The 12,528-nt window shown below is 57.8% G+C and overlaps 1 protein-coding gene across 7 annotated transcripts in view; it reads right to left on the bottom strand.

Annotated features, from left to right (window-relative positions):
- LRRC20 (leucine rich repeat containing 20) overlaps positions 1-12,528 on the bottom strand; it is a 112,973-nt gene that overhangs the window by 15,797 nt on the left and 84,648 nt on the right. For 6 of the 7 annotated variants that reach the window (XM_026504381.4, XM_057308879.1, XM_057308880.1 and 3 more), the window contains one exon: positions 9,481-9,648. In XM_026504381.4, the coding sequence (XP_026360166.1) occupies positions 9,481-9,648 (168 nt within the window). Of the gene's footprint in view, positions 1-4,874; positions 9,649-12,528 lie in introns of those variants that run through there. The other variant, XM_057308878.1, reaches the window with a different exon arrangement.

Raw genomic sequence — 12,528 nt, 5'->3', positions numbered from 1 at the left:
CTGGACATGAGGGTTTTTCAAAGCTCTCCAGATGATTCGAACGTATGGCTTAGTTTGAGCACCGCTGGTCTTACCCATGAGGCTTAAAGGGAGAATCTGGTGAAAATCCCCACACAGCACTTCCATCCTGGATGCTGCCCACCTTTCTGCTCTGTGAGAGAGAGAGCTGTTAGGAGCGAGGCTGACGGCCTACGTGGCCTAGGGAATCCTGCCTCAGTACCTTACACCCTTCTCTCCACCCCAAGGGAACTTCCTTCCAACCAAAGTTCTGTGTTTCAGCTGTGACTTCATTGTGGCTTCCTATCTCCCTACAGCTACGTGCAAAAATTCTCCCTGTACAAAGCACTGACCTGAAGAGCTGGAGTTCTGGAGCGAGACTCTTTGGGCTGGAACCCTGGCTCTGCGTAGGCAGCATGGCCTTGGCCAAGTTACTCAACTTCCCTACGCCTCGGTTTCCTTGCCAGGGGAGGAGGACAGTACCTGCCTTACAAGGCTGTCACGAGGATTCAACGAGAGCATAGCTGAAAAAATGCTTAGAGAAGGTCAGTGAAGTAAATGGTCACTGAGTACCAGCTAGTGTCACTGACCGTGCCACAAGCCCTGGGAGACTGTGGAACGTGCTTTGCCCATCTCTGTCTCCAGCACAGCACCTGGCACACAGCAAGCTGTTCAAGCGAAGAATGACCACTAGCAAATGAACGGACATTTCCAAGGCTTCGATTTGCATCTGTGCCCCCGCAAGCCTCATTCCCTGAATCAGGCACATGGCAGGCTGAGCTCTGTGGTTCAGAGCATCGGGGCTGCTCTCCAGCACTCTGGACAGGGTCTCGAGGCCGGCCAGAGACCGGCTGGCTGGCTAATGGAGCATGCAAGTGTTTTGTTGTTTTAAACAAATATCTAACAACTCCCTTCTTGCTGTTTCCCTGCATGCTACTGACAGAATGCCGAGAGCATCCTGGATAATTGGAGGTTCCGAGTAATCAAGGCTTTACCACACAGTGGTTGGCACAGATAATGCCATTCCATTTGGGCAGAGACCCAGTGTGTGAGAGGTCTTTTGCCCAGAGACCCACTTGCTCGGTCCCTGTGGGCAGACACACATGAGCAGGAGCTGCAAACAGGAGCTCCCCTCCCCCCACGTCGGAGGGAGGCATGTCTAACTTGCACTAATTGTTGTTAAAGCCTGTTGTTTACTCCCAGCCTCTCCCTCATCCTGGCTCCCCGGGCGGCCAGTGCTCCCTGCCCAGTGTGTCTAATGATTACCTCCCCAAGGCTCCTGACAGCTTGAGGGATGCCTGCACCAACTGCTCGCCGCCCGCAGGCACAGTGTGGTCCTCTGTTGTGCTGGACAAGGGCATGCTGGGAGACAGCAGGAGTCGCAGCTGCCACGGTGAGGGCAAGTCCTTGTCCTCTGGGCCCTGTGACTGTGCTTGGGGGGAGGGGGCAGGGTAAGGCTCAGACCGCTATCAGCTGGCTGTGCTCCAGAGACCGCTAAACCCAGTGCCCAGGGAGGGGACTGGCTCCATTCTCCCCCAGACGGGTTTGGAGCCCCAGGTCCAGACTCAGGAAAAAAGTGCCAGGGGTGTGACTTTGTCCTCCCAGACCACCCAGCCTAGTCGAATCTTTGCCCAGATTAAAGGCTGCACACAGTGATCACTCCCTCTTCTCGGCTATTGAGTGCCCATCTCAAATCCCTTCCTCAGGGGAAGCAAGAGTGGTACCAGGAATGACACAGCAGCCTCCTTCAGGGTGTATCTGGTGGGGGTAGGTGAGGTGGGTTTCAGGGGACCTGGGTGGGTGCCAGGATTCTGCCAGGGGCTGGCCACTCAGAATCCTCTGGAAGGACAACTTTGGCAAACCTTTCTTGGCCAGCTGAGCCCTGCCCTGGATGCTGTGGCTCACTAATTAGGCTCTATCCAACCCTTTAGCCATGGCCCCTGCCTCCTCTGCCTGGTCCCGGGTAAATGCAAGAAGAGGCCCGGCAGGCTGGAGGGCAAGGAGTGAGGAAAGAGGTTGAGCAGGCAGCGTGTGGTCAGGACTCCAGGCTGGCTGAGTGGCAGGACCAGCCGTTGGTGGGAAGTGACCATGGTGAACCCAGGCACCAGTTCCAAAGGGGGGAACCGTCCCCCCGACTCTGCAGCAGGGACGAAACAGAGGTGTGCAGAGGGGAGGTGACGTGCTCGCGCTAATGATATAAGTGGGGCTTCGGGGGCGCCTAGGTGGCTCAGTCGTTAAGCGTCTGCCTTCGGCTCAGGGCATGATCCCAGCATTCTGGGATCGAGCCCCACATCGGGATCCTCCACTGGGAGCCTGCTTCTTCCTCTCCCACTCCCCCTGCTTGTGTTCCCTCTCTCGCTGGCTGTCTCTCTCTCTGTCAAATAAATAAATAAAATCTTAAAAAAAAAAATAAGTGGGGCTTCGGCCCTGTGCCTTTTTGGCTACAAAACTCTGCTTTTGTGATCACCATGGGGGGCTCCCCTTCTGTCCGGAGTGAAGACAAGGCAGGCAGGCCTGGGGAGACTCTCAGAAGCCTTCCCTGCTTGTGGTTCAAGCTGCCTCCTGAGCCCCAGGAAAGCTCAGAGGGCACCTGCCCTGGAAAGCTGAGGAGACCGAAGCGCCCCCACTATGGCACTGCCTGGTCTGCCAGGAGGCAGGGCCTTGGGTCCAGAAGCATTTGTTTCGGCCAAGATTCCCCACTCGCTGTTCCCTTTTCCTATGGAGTGTTGGTGGGTGTGCAGGGTGGGTAGCAAGCCTGACCTCTCAAACCCTTGAGGCCTGCACACAGCCTCTCCCTGGCCTGGCAATTCGGATGGACCAGGACCAGGGCCTGACTAAACCCCAAGTGGGACAAAGAGGAAACTGGAGGAGCTCAAAAGATACAACCAGCTGATTGCACGCGTTACTGTTACGCTCTGGGCCCAGGCTGCTGACGGAGCAGTGTGTTGGCACTGGAGGGCACACAGCATACCACTGACTCATCCATGTGCACACTAGACCAGCCCCTCCCCCAGCGGAGCCCGGCAGCCTGGCGGGGAAGGCAAAGGAGGGCAAGAGGCCAGCTTCTCGGCTCTGACCTGTCCTAGGGGCTGACAGGCCTTTCACAGCAGCCAGCCGCCTACAGGAAGTCTCTCTGCTAAACAGCCTCTTGTAAACCACTAGCTAATGAGGCCTTGCAGCGAATCCTTTCCTGGGGGAGCTTTCTCTGCAATTACAGGCTCTTTCCAGGGCTGAGGGAGGCCAGGGGGCAAAAGCCATCCCTTTGTAACCTGCCAACTTGTTTATGGGTGCCTACCTGACACGTGGCATCCTGCACCTGTCCCTTCACGCAGCTACCCACACCCACCTCTCCCATCAAATGAAGACACATGGGCCTGGATGACCAAAGACCTGGGTGGGAATCCTGCCTTCACCAAGTCCTTGTGCAGGCTGCTTGACCTCCATGAGCCTCTCCTCTCAGCTGTCAAGTGGTGATCACGCGTCCTACCCAGACGAGAGGCTTGACTGGCCTAAGCAAGATCACAGCAGGAGACCTGTGCTAGGCACCCAGAGCCATTAGGTTTTGAAAAGTCTGTGCATTTCTGGTTTTTTTAGATCAAATAGAGTATTATTTCCACTTCTGCTCGTCCAGGGTTTTCTGTTTAAAAAAACATTTTCTGCGCTCCAGTGAAAGAACTAGGGAGACTCCCCTCCCATCCCACCAGAGGGACAAAGGGCTGTGCTGTGGAGAAGGACCTGTCCCACTCACTCCGTCTCCTCCAGGAAGTCCTCCTAGGCCCACCTCCCGGTGTACCACTCCCTCAGCACGTGGAACGCAGCACGTCTGCCTCAGCGCTACACAGGTGAGCTCCGAGAGCAACCAGAGCCTGCAGAAACGCTCACTCTGGGGCGGGCTGGTAGAGTGCCCAACGTGACACTGATCAGCTTATCCTGTGGCACAGGATGAGGCTGGAACAGCCACGGGACCCCAGCGGAGGGCGATCCTGAGGTCCCGGCGGGCATCTGTGCCCCCAGGCTAGGAGGAGGAGCTCTTCTCTTGCTGGAGGCCAGGGTGAGGCTGTGGCTCTCCAGAAGGATCTGCCCTCCTCTGCCTGCCAGGAGAGGCTGCTGTGATCCAGGGCCCAAGCCCCTTGAGATACATCGGGTCAGCACAGGGGTGCAGGTAACCCCGCGGCCAGCCATGCTCCCTCCAAGTCCCCACAGTGTCCCCACTCTCATCCTTATATTGCAGGGACAAGCGTCCTGTCCTTGGGGAAACCTGACGTGTGAGGGCAGGTGCCATGGCCCAGATAAACTACAACAAAAGACTGAAGCTGGTGGGAGGGCTGGGGGGGGGGGCACAGATTCTCAGTCCGCACACTGCTGCCTCCGCCTCGGTCAGTCACTTGTTAGAAATGTAGGCTCCTGGGCTCAGACGCAGAGATTCTGAGAGAGGACCTGGGAGCCTTCCTCTCCAGCCAGCACTCCGGGGGGATTGGGGTGTGGGATCTGTGAGGCTTATAGAGCAGTTGTGCTGGAGGGCATGCGGGGTGGGGGGGGGCGGGCAGACAACAGCACAGCCCGTGGCCAGTGGCCAGAGATGGCACCTGGTGCTTTAGGGAAGCCCCTCCCCCCGCCCCCGAGCACTTCCCAGGCTGCGGTGTGTGTGCACAGAAATCACCTACAGATTCTGACCCTGGAGCACGGAGGTAGAGTGTGGGGCTCTGCATTTCTAACAAGTTCCCAGGTGATGCCCACGCTGCTGGCCGGTGGATGACACTTCGAGAAGCCTCAGCCAGACATACCACGGGTAGTGGGGAGGGGTTTGTTAAAACAAATTGCCTCCTCCCTCCCAATTTCTGACTGGGGACAGCTGGGGAAGGGCCTGAGAATGTGCATTTCTTTTTTTTCCTTTTTTTTTTGGTAGGCTCCACACCCAGGGCGGAGCCCTGAACTCAGGGCCCTGAGATCAAGACCTGAGATCAAGTCAGCCACTGAACCCACAGAGCCATCCCGGCGCCCTGTGAGAATGTGCGTTTCTAACAAGTTCTCGGGTGCTGCTGCTGAGCCCCCACCTGAAGGAACGTGAGCTTCCGTGGTAAGAAGCGAGACGGCGCAGGATGAAGTGGATCTGGCCCAAAGCGTCCCTGTAGGACACAGACACTTTGCTTTTTCAGAGTGCTATTGTATTAAATTCTTCACAAGAGCTTGTTTTCCTATGATCTCTGGCTCTCTCTGGAACGCTGGAAAAACCCCAGTGAGTAGAGGGTCATGGAAAATTAATTTCAGATTAACTGAAAGAGTCCCCTGCTTAGCAAAATGAAGTCTCCTAAGTACTTGATTTTCTGCTCACCCCCACATGCTCCAGGAGTCTGGTGAAATGCTACGCAGGATCGAGCTCTAATGCGAACTTCACGCGGCTCCTGCCTCCACCTTCCGGTCACGTGCGGCAGCTGCCAGGGCGAGCCACTGGGCTTTCGGGTTTTTCCACAACACAGGAAATCCAGCGTGACCTCATGTCAGACTAAATGTCACATCCTCTGAAGCCCCTCCCGGGCTCTCCTGGGAGCCCCACCTCCCAAGGACATATGGCCCACCACTACTGTGTCCCAGTGGCTTGTCCCCAGGACCCAGGGAGCCTCCCAGCCAGATGGGGGCATCGGCTGCAGCGAGGGGGTCAGGGGGCCAGCTGGCGGAGGGGAGAGGCCCCCTGATCTGCACTGTTTCATGTTCACCTAAACCTGGCCCAGACCTGCAGACTTGGGGTGGGGGTGGGGGGTTGGCCACAGACAGAAAAAATGGTAAGACACGAGGAAGGACCTTCAGACTGAGCGTGCAGGCCAGCAGGGTGGGTGAGGTGGGATGGGCAGGGATAAACAATCAGGGGGCACTGACCAGGTCATCTACCTGACCCCACAGCCCTCCCTGCCCATCCATGCCCACCAGTCACCAGAAGGACGCAGAAGGTGGTGACCATGATGGACAGAGACACGGATGGAGAAGAGAGGAGGAAGAATGTACTGTGTGGCTGGCAGTGTGAGCTGCGGGGGACATGTAGCTAGTGGCCGAGAACAGACCCCCGCATCTCTGCAGGGCATCTCAAGGGAGTGGCTTTTGATGTTTTTTCATCGTGACCCACAGTAAGAACTACGCTTTTACATCACGACCCAGTACATAGATCTGTCATATAGGTAAAACTGAAATAAAAGTCACAAAGTGATATTACCATGCTAGAGGGGAGGCACTCCATCACCAGCTGGCCTCAACCTTTGCATCTGACTTCATGGTTCACTAGTGGGTCACCACCGGCAACCCGACACAATCCGTCCTCCTGTGTGTCAGTCATCTCAGAGGGCCTCTGGGCCTTAGGAATTCCTGCTTTGCTCAGGGCTCTAAGCAGCCAAGCACCTGCGGTAGGGCCGACACCATGCTTGGGGCTGGGTGGAGGTGGGGAGCAGGGTGGCTCCCAAGATGAGGATAGGGAGACGTCGTGCACACAGACCAGAGGACTGTCTGTACCAGCTGCAGCTGTGAGGCCACCAGGGCTACCCAGACGCACGGCCTGCGAGAGGGTAGTCAGCTCCTGGTGAGCTCCAAGGACTGGCACCAGCACCGGCTGGCACCAGAGAGCAGACGCAACCGTCCCAGTCTCTCCCAGCCTACGTACCCTAGTGAGGCCCCCTCCCTTCTCCCCTCCATGAACTGGAGCCCCCATTCTGGTGCAGAGTGGAGGAAGATCAGGTAACAGCACTATCGAGAAAGCAGAAGAGGATGGAGCTGCCCTTGGCCTCTCTCAGGATGCTGTAAGCCTCCTGTCTCCCTGGGGCCGGGCTGGAGGCAACCCTCGGGACAGTCCCTTCAGCCCGGGTCTCCTTCTGATGCACTTGGGGGCTTGCTTCAGAGCTGCCTGTTTTCTTCTTGCTGAACTAAAGCTTTAAGGCAACTCATGCATCTCAGATTTATTTCTCAGGGAAAAAAAATGTTTCCAACACCTTCTGTGGGCTCTGAAGGGGAAAAAGCAGCCGCTCTTAAGGCATCCTAAGCTCCTACTACAATTTTCCCGATGAGATCCTGCAGGAGATGAGTTACAGCTGCGACAGGGGCAAAGCTATTTCCATAATCAAGGAGGGTGCAGCCCTCACCTTCCTTGCTGTGATCACGGCTCCCTCCGTGCGGCTGGGCTGGGAAGAAGGGGACCTGGCCTGCCAAGGCTTGGGGAGGTGGAAGCAATCTGAGTAACCAGGATGGGTCAGGGAGAGGCAGGGAATGGAAGCGGGGAGATGCCAGCAAGGGAACAGAGCTGCGTCCATGTGCGCCTTCTCTCCATGGACAGCATGTGGGAGGATAGCCAAGGCCTCCTGCAGCGGCGTGGGCCTGGGACCAGTCAAGTGCCTCGGGGAGCCTCTGCTGCGCAGGGCAGTCCCCAGCATCCCCAGGTCCCCTGCGCCTGGCCAGGCTGGCTGCAGGAGGCTCTCCTACAGGTGGACCCGGCTGGGAAACAGACAGGGCTTGACACGTCTCTTTCACCTGGCCAGGCATGCAACAGGCACCTGGCCATGGAGGTGAGGGGAAATCTCTTGGAGCCTAGGTTTCTACATCTATCAAATGGGCCTTGGGCCTGTGCCTGAGCATTCTTGGTAAACTGTAAGAGGCTCCCACATGTAGTCATTACTGTCACTCTACAGAAAGGATGAGATACCTACACCAGAGAATGAGTCAAAACAGCCCATCTTTGCTGTGGGAACTGTTGCTGTTAAGGGGTGTCATTGGCCTTGTGGAGTGGGGGATCTGTACCATGCTGTACATCCCGCTTCCCACAGAAGTCAGCACAGAGGCCCACGCGCCCTGCTCCCCTGCTTGGGGCACAGCTCCCTTCTGGGGTGCTAGTGGGGGGGAAATCTCAGTTTAAAAGCTGAGAAGCAGCTGGGGCTCAAAGAGGTGATATGAGTCTTCTAAGGCTGCTGTTGGGAAGTGGGGAAGCCAATGGCCAGTACTTGTCCTCACCCACCTGCCTGCAGCTACACGCCCCTCGCGGCGCTCGGCATCAGCTCGCACTAGCCCCTGCTTGGGAACTGCCCCATTCAGAGAAGCAGCAGAGGGACGTGGAGGCATCAACAATGGCCTCAATGAACAGAAGGCAGGGGAGGAAAGGCCCAGCAAGGAGGGCCTGGCCGAGAATGAAGGGCTCAGGGCCAGACCCCAGGGAGTGGCGGCAGTGCAGGAGGGAGGGCCTCATGGTGAAGAGGCACTTCTGCACATTTCCTTCCAGCTAAAGACAGCGCAAGGGCTCAAGGGATGGGGGGCCAACTCAGGGGCAAGGCGCTCAGGGACCCAGGTCTCGGGAGGGAAAAGACCAAACCAGAGCCTATCAGGAATCCCATCCTAGGCACAGGGCTGAGTTTGAGTCACATACACTCGTCCTGGCACCTCTGCTGTCTCCCTGTGTGACCTGATGCGCTCTCATGACTCCTCTGTGCCTTAGTTTACTCATCTGTAAAAGAAATGGATCCCAACCAAACCTCAGAGGTTAACTGGTCCCACGCCCCCCCCCCCCCACCAGGGCCAGCGTCTTGCTGGCAGCATGGCAGACAGATGGGACACTCAGCACCCCATGCAGGAGACAGGCGCTCTCCATCCAGCTCGGAGCCGCTGGAGAGCTCTTGCTTTTAGTCAAATGGCATAATGGCTATGAAAGCAATTACAGAAATAAAAGCAGCACTGAAGGGGGTTATTATTGACACTGCCAACATCAGAGGTGATGTGGGAGGGCACCAAACAGGACTGAAGACAGGCTTCTGAGGGAGCCAAGGCAGCCGGAGGAGGGAGCCGAGGAAGGGGGGCACAGGGGGCCCTGGGGAGTGCTGCCCCTCTCTGGGGAGATCAGTCAGCAGTGGGAGAGGATGCTCAGGTGGAAATGTCTCAGGAGGAGGACAGGGCCACTAGCTGGGCCTGCTGTTTGCAGAAGGCACTCTGAGCCTGGGGCGGGAGACCGTCAGGTTCCCCGGGGGGAGCGTGTATACGCACTGGAAAGCTCAGAGAGGCTGCTCTGAACACAGCTGCCTAGCGGCCCCTGACTACTAACAGTGAAGGGCTCACTGTGAAGGCCGGGGAGGGACACGGGGGGCCTCAGGAGGGAGCAGAGGGGTACAGGGTCTCAGCTGGGGAGTCTGGGAGGCGGCCTGGGCCGGCAGACAGAGATGTGAGGCAGAGCCTGCAGGCCAAGGCGGCGCGCTGGCTCAGGGCAGGCCGCGAGGAAGCCTAGCCTTCTACCCGCCAGGTGGAAGCCGCTGTCCAACCCAGCCCCAGCAGGTGGCAGGGCCTAAGAATGGCTCCCTTTCCAGGCTCAGTGCCCTGTGCCCAGATGTCTCAGACCAGAAAGCTCACCCTTGCCCTCCGGTCTGTGAAGGTCTGACCCTGGAGCCCCGCGTCTGTGCCCTGTGAGCCCCTCAGGGAAGGGAGGGCAGAGGGAGGAACTGCAGGGGCCACATGGCCAGGGCCGCTCACCCACGATGTCGTTCTCCTCCAGGTTGATGGTCTCTAGGGCTGGCAGGGTGGTGAGCTGCTCGGGGAAGTCACGGAACTGGTTCCGGGAGAGGTTGATGGCCTTGAGGTGCTGCAGGGTGCTGACCTCGTTGGGGAGGCGGTGCAGAAAGTTCCCTTCCAGGCGGAGCTCTGCCATGTGTGGGAAGAAGAGAAAGAGGGGTGAAAGGGGGCAACCTACAGATTACAGGGACAGCGGCACCTGGGCCAGGAAGGCAGCGAGGGTACCCCAGCCACAGGCAGTCCCCCAAGGGGCTCACTCCATGTGTATGGAGGAGGAGGGCCTGCCCCACCATGTCAGCTGGGCTCTGGAATGGAAGGCTCTCCTGACAGAAGCGAGGCCTAGACAAAGGGTCAGGACGGGCCAGCTCCTCCCTCAGACAAGGCGTCGACTCTGGGCCTCAATAGGACAGGTCAGGGCGGGCAGTCCCTGGACTCCTCACGGCCAGAGCCCCGCTGAGGGACACCACTCTCTAGCACCCTCCCTGCTCGAGGAGCCACCAGGGACAGCCAAGGTCCTTCTGTGTCACGCGACCCCACTCCCCTGCTCAGCCACAGCTGGCCGGGTGAGCCTGGGAAAGTTGAGCAGCGACAGAGCCCAGGTGAGAAGGTGAGCTGGGCCCGTGGAAGTCCCTCTGCGCTGAAGCTGAAATGCTCTGTTCTACAGAGAGAAGCCGGGGAGCCCCGGGGGGCCCCGGGCAGGGAGAGGGAAGAGGGGCAGAAACCAAGAGTCCGTGGGGAAGTAGTGTAATGCAGGGCTGAAGAGTGGGGGATCTGGGACCCCCACTGCCTGGTTCAAACCCCAGCTGTGCCGCCTGAAAGTTGTTCCCTCGGTCATTGAACCACGTGCCATCTCAGTGTCATCTGCAGACAGGGACTAATTAATCCTACGACCAGCCACCTCGTGGTGTTTGTCCTTGGAGCGGTCCCTCCGTCAGCGTGGCTAAAGCGCGGGGCACGGGGCCCGGCACACAGCACTCATACCCACTGCTGTTCCTATCACAGCACGGGGCTCTGTGAAGATCAGCGGCGTGCCAAGCGCTCAGCACTTGGCCGGCACACAGTAGGTGCTCAATAAACATGGGGGAAGGCCTAAAGAAGCCTGCTGGCAGCAGGAGAATGAGGGAGACAGAAAAGCAGGACCTGCCACGAGCCCGAGATAAAGAGGCTGGGCCGGTGGAGGCCTTGGTGGCTGCCACTCTCCCAGTGCCCGTCCACACAGGACATTGCCGTCAGCTCCTTTGCCACCTGACTCAGGAGCACCTTGTCACCTTGTCTGGCCTAAAGGAAACTGAGGCCCAGAAATGTCAAGGGACCTGAACAATGACCTCCCCTCTTCTCCCCGGGGCCAGCTTTGTGGGCCTGTGACCGGGGCAGTCAGATGGATCCTAGGCTCAGAAGGGTCCCACACCTGAGAGCGAATGTTCTATGCTGCCTTCTTAAAGTCTTAATTTTATCCTGGAATCTGTTTGATAAATAGAGCTGGAGTCATAGAGTGTCAGGTCTCCCCCTGCCTCCCCAGGACACGTTCTCAGCAGCCAGTCCTCTTGCCCCTGACACTCCAGGACAGCCTGGCCTCCCCTTCTTTGCCCCTGCTCTGCAACTGTGGCAGCTCTCCACCCCTGCAGGGGCCTGGGCATGAGCATCAGTTGGGCACATGTGCCCATGGCGTCCCGGGTGGAGCATGGGGCCAGCAGCCCCGGGCTGGGTTCTGTGCTCAGCGTGGAGTCTGCTTGACATTCTCTCCCTCTCCCTCTGCCTTTCCCTCCCCACTCACACACGCTCGCTCTCTCTCTCAAATAAACAAATACATCTTAAAAAAAACCAAAACAAAACATCCTTGAGATGCTGGCCGCACTTCCCTAGATCCCATCCCTGGCCAGGGCAGAGTGTGGGCGTCCTGCACGCTGGGGAGCCGTCAGGCCGGAAGGGTCATGTGCGTGTGCCCTGCACCATGGGGCTAGGAAAGCCCGAGGCACTTAGGAGACGCTGCCCTTCCTCCCTCCCTCCGTCCAACCTACTTGAGTCTGGCTTGAATTTGTCCTGGCCCACTCAAGGCACCCTCTAGAAACGGGCCACAAAATACAAATTGTGTAATTTCTTAATACATACAAGTCAATGATCTGATACCTCCATCTTAAACTGGCATTGTAAAGATGAAAAGTAAAATTCACGCTAATAATTTAAAGTGTTAATTTCTCCTTACTCAGAAGGACCTTCAATAGCAAGGGAAAAGTACCGTGACACCCTGAGAGCGACCTCGGGGAAAAAGGAAACGGCTTCTGTACCTTCAATGGCACCGTCCTCCTGTTTTTTGAATGAGGACCCTGCATTTTCATTTTGCGCTGGGGGCACCGATTATGTGGCGGGTCCTGCTCCTCCCTCTGTGCTCCACCCTCCTCCCTTGGACCCTCCAGGATGCAGCCCCGAGCTGTGGGAGATGAGCTGCTCTCAGGTGCCAGCAGCCCCTCCCAGGGTTCGGCAGTAAAGGCAGAGCCCCCCACCCCGCCCCCGCACACTCTCTGTACCCACACCTGAGTACCAGCCACACCCGGGCCCCTGTTCTGCCCTGCTGGGGCTCAGGCGGACAGGAACTTTACCTGATTGATCTTTGTTCCCTCCATCCAGCCCTCTGAGGGGCACCTTGTGGTCACTCAGCCAATACTGGTTGAATAATGACTCTTCCCACTCCACATCCCGGGGACGAACAGATAATGCAGGGGGCCTAGCTGGTCTGCCTCTCCTTTTCCCACCTTCAGGGACATCCTGAACCCAAAGCTCCATCAGCAGAACCACAGTTTGTCCCCCACAAGCCCAGGACACCCCCAGCAGCCAGGTTCTTAGATGGCCATGCCTTAAATCAGAAAACACCCCTATCCAGATCACACTTACAAGGTCACCGTGTTGGAAGGGATGCTGGAGAGCGTCCGGGCCAATGCCTCCCACGCATGCCTCTGCCAGACACTCCAAGCACACGGCTGCCTCAGGGTCTTTGCACCTGTAGTTCTCTCT

This window comes from Ursus arctos, unplaced genomic scaffold (assembly GCF_023065955.2).
Source record: "Ursus arctos isolate Adak ecotype North America unplaced genomic scaffold, UrsArc2.0 scaffold_7, whole genome shotgun sequence".
Taxonomy (NCBI): domain Eukaryota; kingdom Metazoa; phylum Chordata; class Mammalia; order Carnivora; family Ursidae; genus Ursus; species Ursus arctos.
This window is presented reverse-complemented; position numbering and strand designations above follow the sequence as displayed.